This window comes from Pteropus alecto, unplaced genomic scaffold, assembly GCF_000325575.1.
Source record: "Pteropus alecto unplaced genomic scaffold, ASM32557v1 scaffold126, whole genome shotgun sequence".
NCBI classification, from domain to species: Eukaryota; Metazoa; Chordata; class Mammalia; order Chiroptera; family Pteropodidae; genus Pteropus; species Pteropus alecto.
In genome coordinates this window covers 240,770-250,988 of record NW_006439187.1, presented here as the reverse complement: position 1 = coordinate 250,988, position 10,219 = coordinate 240,770, and the positions used below count along the sequence as shown (strand labels likewise).

Here is a 10,219-nt window from a genome sequence, read left to right as displayed (position 1 = left end):
AAGCTGCTGTCAGAGATGAGAGTACTCAAACTGAAAAAGGAAAGAGAGACAAAGAGTGAAAGTATTCGGTGCTTGCTAGGTGCAAAACAAAATTACAAAAAGAAAGCATAAAAGGCACCTCAGAATCCCAAACTTGAGGAAACACTACACTGCTGCCCAGACAACGCATACACTTGTGCATGTAATAAGTGGCCTAAATTGTAATTGTACAGCTACCATGGAAATGGATAAATAGTATATTAGTCTGGTAATCTTAAACTTCTCATAGATGGTTCTCAGAAATTCATTAACTTTCTTCTACTTTCCACAGTAGGGAGAAATAAAGTTTAGTCTAAGCACAAACTGTGAAAGAGCCAAAGTTAATTTTCTCCAGATATAAGATACAGGGAATCATAGAATTTCAGGATTAGAATGGATTTTTTTTAATGCACATGAAAGGAGTGAAATCTGAATAACACATATAGATTGTACCAATTTCTTGGTTTTAATATTGTACTACAGTTACGTAAGATGCTACCATTGCCGGTAACTGGGTGGAACCTGTCTCTGTACTAACTTCCAGTGAATCTATGATTATTCCAAAATAAAAACAATACTATTGTGTAAAGTGGTAAAAAAAAAATTTGTTTCAGTCAATGTTCAGTTAGTATATCTTTATTAATTAGAGAGACCTAGGACAAGCTAAACCTTCCCCCCCCCCAAAAAAAAAACAGTTTACTGCCTGAGTAAAACAATATAAAAGCAACTCTGTTTGAGTAATTCCCCATCTTCAACCCATACTTCACCCAGACTACTAGTAATAGGTTACCTACATCAACTCCCTACCTGGAGAAGGAGGGAAAATTCAGAGAGAAAAAAGAAATTCAAGATCTGAAAAATGATTATCTGAGTATAGGGTGGACTCAAACAGCAATATTGTAGCCGTAGGTTCAGGTTCCTCCTTTTAAAACTTGTCTAAGTTCTATATATTTTGTATTTCCTTTATTTTCCTTTTGATTTCTTTTTTTTTTTTCAGTAGAGTTCCTTTGGAAAGTTCCAGCCTATTTATACTTGTTAAGAAGAAACTGAAGGAAGATGTTTATTTTGTTGGCACTTAGACTACAGATAAATGAAAAGTGGCAAGTCTCTCAGGTCTCTGCAGAGAGGGATGAAAGTTGCTACAAGGCAATGCAAATTCAGAAGAATAGTGTTAAAGTTGCTACTGTTCCAAGAAAACCCTTCTTTGCTTATTTCTTGAAATTTGTTCTACCTTGGTAGATTTTCTGATATACTTTAATTGAAAAGAAGAGACATACACTTATAAAAAAATTAACTATACAAACTACAAAACAGTTGGTCTCCAAATATATATGCCAAATTAGTGATAAAAAACAATAATTATGAGCTTTTAGGGAGAAGATTCCAAGGTCCTCTAAGCTACCTTTCCTTCAGGGAAAACTGTCCCTAAGCTATCTCAAACAGATATACTTGATGTTTTTAATGTTGTAATACCTCTTCCTAGCAAACTAGATTCTTGGATATGAACTTCCAATTTCCCCTTTGAACTTTATAACAAACTGTTTAGAAGAGAAAATATGGAAAATATCGTGGTTTCATAAAGGAATTTTTTTTTATAATAATGTGTTCATCTTTAGATACAGAAGCTATGTGCACACAGCAGCAAACATCCGTGATCAGCCCTGGTCTGTATTTCAAGTTTTACCCCTGGGGATGTAAAAATAAATGGAGAGAAAATGATGAGGCACAGAATCCAATAACTAGTCCTAAATCTGTCCGTAGAGATTTGATGTCCCATTACACTCCCTGGATCTATGCCTAAGGCTACTAAGCTCCCATGACCCTTCTGGATTGCTTCTAAGGTCATTAACTTCTTTTTCGATCTTATGATTTCAGCTTAGGTTTCATCTGATATTACATCATAAGAGGCACTGACCACTAGCCAGGAACATTTGTAAAGACTATTGCAGTGCCACAAAGAGGTATGGCTCCATTTCCTAAATGATTCTTGTTTTATCAACTTGCAAATTATCTTAACTGAGTAACTCCTTCATTATCTGCACTAAAATTTAATTTCATTCATGTTAATTGCTTGTTTATATTAACCAATTAATAACTCATTAGTTTTGTGCAAAGATATCTCCTTCCATACTGTATTGTAACCTCTCCACACTTCTGAGCCATCACTCTTCTCCCTACCAGACTGTGAACTGCTTGAAGGCAGGGATGGGATCTTAGACATCTCTGTATCCATATAGTATGGGTGTCATTATTGGGGGAGCACAGTAAATTCTATAAAAATGAATTAAATGCTGTTTAAGACAAGCAAAGCCATCATCTGTAAGAGTGGCTTGAACTAAATGATCCCTACTCCTCCAGGATTTATTGTTTGAATGTTTTAGTAATTTCAATGGCTTAATATAAGTCATTGACTTTACTTAGTTATAAATAAACAATTGAGTCTAAGTGCAGAAATTACTAGAAAGCTTATTTTGGTCTTTAAGGACTGGAAAGCTTATTAACAGGACTAAAGATCATCTGTTTCTTTGGGGTTTTTTTTATTCATTTATTTATCAGTTTTATTTGACATATTTCATTCAAAGATCTGGGAATTTCTAATTTATTTATAATATTTAACAAGTAAATAAATGAAAAGCTGTTAAGATGTGGATGTTTTTTAATCTTACAGTTAGCCTTAAGATTTAGTGCCTTCCTTAATACTTTGGGAAGAACTCAACAGAGCCAGTTCAGGCTCTGAGACTGGAAAGTTTCTTAATTATATTGGAATGAAAAGATAACTCGAAGTGATTTTAAATGATAAATAATAATTTCAAATGATAAATTTGTTCCATCATTCATTTACTCATTCACTCAATTAACATTTATTGAGTACTTTTGGGTGACCTTCATATGTGTTAGCATGGTGTGTGATATCTCCTTATATATCAACCAGATAGTCTGTGAAAGAAGATAACATATGCATACAAATCATTTATCTGCAAGATATATTTAAAGTCCCTTAAGAGGGAAAAAGATAGAAATTACTTTGGATGGAAGCTAAAGGAAGGCTTGGTCAAGAAAGTATAATTTGAGCTTAAGGATGGGTAGTTTTTGCACATAGATGGAGGAAGGAGCATTTCAGGAAGAGATACATGGGAGAAAAAAATACAGGCAGGTGAAAAAATATGTAGCACATGTCCCTGGTACAGTAAAATAGTTATTTCATTGAACTTTAGGGTGTGCAAAGGGGATTAGTGAGAAAGAAGCTAGGAAAGTCCAGTTGCACCCAGACTGTAGAGAGCCTTAAATAGCAGGCCAAGAAGGCTGGATTTTATTCTGAAGGCACTCAGGAACCACTGAAGGTTTTAGAGCAAGGATGTGACATAATTGGAAGCTGTAATATGGAAAATTATTCTGGAAAGAGTTTATGGCAGGGTATATAGTGAGGGTTAGTGGTGGTAGGAAGGACCAATCATAATTATCTAATCTTTCTAGTGCAGTTCTTAAAACAAAGGCTATATCAAAAATCTCAACAGCACCATCTAGTGCCTCAAAACGTAACACTGCCCAGTGTGGGGAAAACCCAATACAAGGCTAACAAAAAAAGACTAGATTAAGTTTAGGCAGTTTCTCTTTCTTCCATAATTGCACCTGAGTTCAGAGAACAAGTGGTGAAAGAGGCAGGTAACTGGAGAGCAAGCTGAAAAATAATGCAGAGGTTGGGAATAGTGAACTAATTTTTTGCTGTAATATTAGATATCCACCCTCAGGATGATTCATCTTCAATTTTTTATCATATACCAACAGTTCTTGGTGAAAATAATGGCATTTTTAATGAAAATAAAGAGTAGAACAACTAGCCAGGATGGATGGATGACACATCTTCACAGCAAATATAATTGCTAGCAGTAGTAAGTCCAAGAAGTTACATCCCACCTATAACTACCATAGCTGTCTGTTTCTGTATGCCTAATGCAGACACAAGATCAGACCCCTCCATTGCTGGCAGTTCTTCTTGCATGCTCAAGCAGTCTTCTCACGTTACAAACCCCAACTCCTCTCTTACAAGGGAGCAAGAGCTGTACAGAAGGCCAACAAATTAGACTTCAATTGAAGGTTATCTACCATATTATATGAATTGCTCCCACTTTCTTAAAGAACGAAGGAAAAGAATCTGGAGGAACACTAAAATCACTGCTTCCACACTAACTTATCCTCATTTCTCTCTGATCGGAGCTTGTTTATTACTCTGATTGACTGTCTTGTTATAGGTGAACTAAGCTAGACCAAGGAACAAAATCTTGCTATAACAGAAATGACTATGTAGTGTCGAACAGTTAGACTTTGAGTGTGAGTCTAGGAAGAGAACAAGGATGAACAGCCACAACAGTATTCTTACCCAGAAAGTATATTCCAACTAGTTATGGTACATCTTTCCTCAGAGCCTTAATTTACGGTACAGATTTTTGAAATGCATTTCACCTATTTGGAACTATTTTTCTCATTAAAATAACTGGATGGTTTCTAAAATTTGTCCAGCCTTAGTGTTCTGTGGCTCTAAATAGAGTTAACCATGTTCTAGATTAAGATTATTTCCCAGGAGAGAGAGTTCTATTAATAACAAATCTGATTATTCTCCCTAGGTAGGAGCATCACCCAATAGATGTTACCTAGCAAGTCCTCTTCTTGGGAGAACCATGCTTTTTCACTCAGATTTTATTTTCCAAAAGAATTCAGTGCTCTTCCAATAGATAGATGATAAGTAGATTGATGATGATGATGATGATGATAAAGAGGTAGATTGAGATAGATAGATAGATGATAGATGATAGATAGATAGATAGATAGATAGATAGATAGATGATAGATGATCAATAGATTCACATTTATAAAACTACTATTTTTAGAGATTTTCTCTAATTGAAAAACTCACTTAAAAGGAAGATTTATAGAATAGTCCTAGAGTAATATGACTTAAAATAAGGCAGAGCTATTTTAGCTAGGTCTTTAAGATTAAGAGGAAGTCCATCAGGCAAACATAGGTGGAAAAGGAGGAGAAAGAGTGCCTATAGGACCCAAACCCTTCTCCTGGGGTCAAGGTACAGCTGAATCCTTCCTCATTGCCCCACAACCCTTGCTTCCCTCCATGGTCAAAAAATATACATAGTGACATTATAAAGTGAAACCTTAGTACCTCCTGTAATTTATGGCCTGGTAAAAATTGACAAGATTTTTTATATATATATATTGTAGGCACCAAGCAGACATTCCTAGAGAAACATGGATGGAGTTGGAAATCTGACAGTATCTTCTGCCAGTAATAACACATGCAATGACACTATTGATGACTTCCGCAATCAAGTGTATTCCACTCTGTACTCTATGATTTCTGTTGTGGGCTTCTTCGGCAATGGCTTTGTGCTCTACGTCCTCATAAAAACATATCATGAGAAGTCAGCATTCCAAATATACATGATTAATTTAGCAGTAGCAGATCTACTGTGTGTGTGTACACTGCCTCTCCGTGTGGTCTACTATGTTCACAAAGGCATTTGGCTCTTTGGTGACTTTCTGTGCCGCCTCAGCACCTATGCCTTATATGTCAATCTCTATTGTAGCATCTTTTTTATGACAGCTATGAGCTTTTTCCGGTGCGTTGCAATTGTTTTCCCAGTCCAGAACATTAATTTGGTCACACAGAAAAAAGCTAGATTTGTGTGTTTTGGCATTTGGATTTTTGTGATTTTGACCAGTTCTCCATTTTTAATGTCCACATCTTACAAAGATGAGAAAAACAACACCAAGTGCTTTGAGCCTCCTCAGGACAATCAAGCTAAAAATTATGTTTTGGTCTTGCATTATGTGTCATTGCTTGTCGGATTTATCATTCCTTTTATTATTATAATTGTCTGTTATACAATGATCATTTTAACCTTGCTAAAAAATTCAATGAAGAAAAATCTATCAAGTCGGAAAAAGGCTATAGGAATGATTATAGTCGTGACAGCTGCCTTTTTGATCAGCTTCATGCCATATCATATTCAACGCACCATCCACCTTCACTTTTTACACAATGAAACTAAACCCTGTGATTCTGTCCTTAGAATGCAAAAGTCAGTGGTCATAACCTTGTCTCTGGCTGCATCAAATTGTTGCTTTGACCCTCTCTTATATTTCTTTTCAGGGGGGAACTTTAGGAGAAGGCTGTCTACATTTAGAAAGCATTCTTTGTCCAGCATGACTTATGTACCCAAGAAGAAGGCCTCCTTACCAGAAAAAGGAGACGAAATACATAAAGAATAGTATAAGCCCATCTCCAATGCAAATCCATGAAAAAGAGTTTCCCAAGCAAGTATTATCTCAAAACATTTACAACAAAAATAAGAATTTCCATTAATAATTCGCAAGTACTAAAATGAATGTGTGCCTGTAAATCTATCTCATTTATGCATCCACATTATTAGAGGTCCTACAGATATTTTGAGTGTTGAAAATTCAGTCTACAACTATTAATTAAATTAATTGTTTTTAATCATTTGCCAGAAGGTGGAGAATATTTGTCTGTTGGCACTATAAAAAATGAGTCCCAGATTAAGGTTTTCCCCCTCAAATAAAATCTTTAAAAGGATAAGAACTAGCCTTTTAAGATATAAAGTTAGCAAATAGTTCTCAATCATACTAATATATCTCTTTGTGCACATGCCATCAGATGAGAACTGGAATGACCCAAGAGCTACATAAAATGTACTGTCACCCTCTTCCTTTGTAGAATTGACTTGCTAGGCAAAATAGGGCTATTTCTTCAAGAAGAGAATGTGCAAGTGCTGGAAGAGCCTAGTATTCAGCCAGATGTCCCTAAAGGCTCCATGCAATGTACAGTCTGAAAACTGAGGAAGGTTAACCTGGTCAAAGGCTCATTTGTGTTCAATTTTCTTCTGCTCCTGCCTCAGGCCCGCCAAAGGAGAATGGTGGGATTTTTGTTGCTTATTGAAGTTCTTATAGGGAATTCTCCTCCTACACAACACATAGACCTTCCTTAAGAAATCAGAGACAACTGGCATTCCTATATTTGAATGGGAATAATTAAAAATTTATCTAAAGAATATGAAAAGGGGTCTACTTTTCTACATGCTTATTACTAGAATTGAAATTAACTAAAATGGGTTTCTAAATAAAAATTTGAATGTTGATATTACAAGTTGTTTTAAGTACTTATATTTATGCATATGTGTATAACTATATATATATGTAAGAGATTTTGCTCTATGATATGCATTTATTAGTGGAAGTTAATTATAAACTTTATTATTGTTTTATACTTTTTACTTTTTTATTGGAATATTGACAGGAATATCAAGGATATGTTTACAGTGGTTTTTATAGTGGAAGCTTTGTTCTTAAAACAGGATAAACAACTTGTTTATGGCTGAAATATAATATTCGTGAACAAGCTCTTGCCGAAGTGTGGTCTGTTCCTTAATTCTGTGTTTCAAAAGGCACATTACATCAGAGGAAATAAATGATAATGGTGAAGAAAAAGGAAAGTTATGAAAGAAGTTCTTTCTGAATCCGTCATGTGTATGTTATTTCTATTTTACTTCTAATGCTGCAAACCCTTAGGAAAAAAACTCAAAACATAAAGAGAGAGGGCCTCTAAGGCAGCAGTTCCCAACCTTTTTGGGACCAAGGACCGGTGCTCCTATGAGAATCTAATGCCTGATGATCTGAGGTGGAGCTGAGGCGGTGATGCTGGGGAGCAGCTCCAAGTATAGATAAAGCTTCGCTCGCTCCCCCGCCACTCACCTCCTGCTGTGCGGCCCAGTTCCTAACAGGACACAGAGTGGTACCAGTCTGCAGCCCAGAGGTTGGGGACCCCTGAAGTCTAAGGCATAGTAATAACTAATGCCTATTTATTTTTGTTTAACATACCTGAGATTTGGCAGTACCTATACTTTTACACTAGACTATCTTTTCTTTGACTGAGACGAAAATCAAATGTAATATTTATCATAAAAATCTGTCCTCATTTCTCATTTACTAAGCTTTCTGTCACTCAGTAAGTATAGTGTGATATAAGAGCACTACATTGGAAGCCAGAAGACCTGGATATCCATTATTTAGTGGTATAACTTTAAGCAAGTGACATAAACTCTGATCCTCAGTTTCCTAACTTTTAAAATGGAAATAATACTTGTCCTGCCTTTCTTGCAGGACATTTCTGAAATTCAGATGTGATCATAGCATACATACATATGTTAATATACATATATTAAAGGTTTTTTTTGTAGGCTGGGAGATAAATGAATAGAGTAATATTTTCTATCCAATTATTTTTCTTAGCCTGTTTCAATGTTCCAAAGTTTAAAGTTTTACCTTAAAAATATACAATGTGATATAATTTTAAAGTATTTAGAGATGGTTTTGTTACTTAAATATACTGATTCATATTTACTATACAAATTTTAAATTTTGAAAGAATTAGAACAAAATATGACCATAGTTAAATTCTATTGCACATAAAAGAATCTTGTTATTTACCTATTCCTACCTCCATATTTTTGCCTACATTCTCATTTCCACTCACTGTTCTACTTCCTCCCACACAGAAACATACCATACATCAGTCACCTACAAGGTCACCATGAATTTGTTATTTAATATCATATGAATTTATAACATATACCACACTGTTAAGTACTTAATTTTTTCCCCAATTTTCCCATTGTGTTAGTATTTTCTCCCAAAATGGAATCATCACTTTGTGGAATTATCAATACCTTGAAGTTGAAAACTACGCCTTTAAATTGTATCGCCTAATATTTATTGAACTTCTACTCTGTTTTAAGTGCTTTATCTGTATCAATTCATTTAATGCTTAAAACTGCCTTGTGATGTAGGTACCATTATTACCCCTGTTTTCCTCATTTAAAAACTGAAGCATAAAGAAGTTAAGTAATTTGCCCAATGTCAGATAGCTGGTAAGCATCAGAACCAGGGTTCAAATCTAGGCAGTCTGACTCCAGAACTCAGGTTCTTAATTTGTTATGCTATCCTTCTGGACCATTTTCCACCTTCAAAGTGTAAGCAAGCGTCTTTTAAATGATTTATTTGTTCATTTTAAAAAACAGATTTATTTAAACTATATGCTTAAATTTTTTAACTACATGAACACATGAATCATGACCTTTAGCTTATCATTTTATTTCGAAGAACATCATGAGAATATTATATACTATCATAGAACACTGACATTAGAAGGACTTTCATGTTTATAATTCCTAATGGCTATATAATATCCTGTGGTATTAACATGCCAGTCTTCACACACATTCCTTGGTCTCTAATGGTCCTTTCAAACTTTATCAGCTAGCCAAGCTCTCTTTCATTACACACTTAGATTTTTATTCTGTTAAGCCAATATAGTTGCTGTATCTCAAAAAATGATTTCATATTTTAAATCTATGCTTTGTACTTTAGTCTCCAGAATAAATGTAAATGGTTTTGTGTACTGAGACTATAAACTTTGGTATTCTCGGTTGTCAAATTTTTCTGGCTTTTCACTCAAATGACTTTATTTTTGTATTTTAAGTGACTTTTAAATGGCTTTTTGAGATAATTAAATATATCTCTCAATATCTACTTCTTCTAACCTTTTAGTAACTCTAATGGTATAAAATTCAGAAGCTTGGAAAGGTGAGATTAGATATCAGAAAATATAAATTTGTGGGCCTTTTTTAGTAAGGAAGTAGGGGGAAAAAGCTCACTTATTCTATTCTATTTCATGTGCATAACCTGGGTTAGATTGCCTTTGCTTGATTGAAAATAGCAAAATGTTTTCAAGACGCCAAACCCAAAACATTTTCTTTGATCCCTCCTGGAGTTCTGTTACCTCAGATAAATCACAAGACCAATTCTAACTCCTCATTCATCTGTTCATTACTTCTCTTTTCTCTGCACTGTACATAATCCCTTAATATATCCCTTCATGATAATTCTACTAAATCCAAGAATGTTTCTATTCTAAATTACAAAAGCATAAATTAAATTTTATCAAACAGATTTACATGGATCACTTCCTCAACTGACATTTAAACTTGTATGTCCAAGTATCTGACCATTATAGTTTCTCTTGATAACTAGTTACTTGATCTAGGAATTTTGAATCTCACTAGCACTATCTTGGAATTTTAACACAACTAAATTATCCTTATGGAAAACTGCC

General features: G+C 34.6%; 1 protein-coding gene and 1 non-coding gene across 2 annotated transcripts in view; one reads left to right on the top strand and one right to left on the bottom strand.

Annotated features, from left to right (window-relative positions):
* The window catches only part of CYSLTR1 (cysteinyl leukotriene receptor 1), a 21,644-nt gene extending 15,245 nt beyond the window's left edge, over window positions 1-6,399 (top strand). The window contains exons 2-3 of the mRNA XM_006916146.1: window positions 1,894-1,979; window positions 5,251-6,399. Coding sequence (XP_006916208.1) covers window positions 5,278-6,300 — 1,023 coding nt within the window. The 5' untranslated portion in view covers window positions 1,894-1,979; window positions 5,251-5,277 and the 3' untranslated portion in view covers window positions 6,301-6,399. The remainder of the gene's footprint in view (window positions 1-1,893; window positions 1,980-5,250) is intronic.
* Window positions 6,400-8,277: 1,878 nt separating this feature from the next.
* On the bottom strand, window positions 8,278-8,377 carry LOC112483213. Its single transcript, XR_003047541.1, has one exon. It is a non-coding gene; the product is annotated as a small nucleolar RNA SNORA36 family (small nucleolar RNA).
* Between the last annotated feature and the right edge of the window lie 1,842 nt (window positions 8,378-10,219).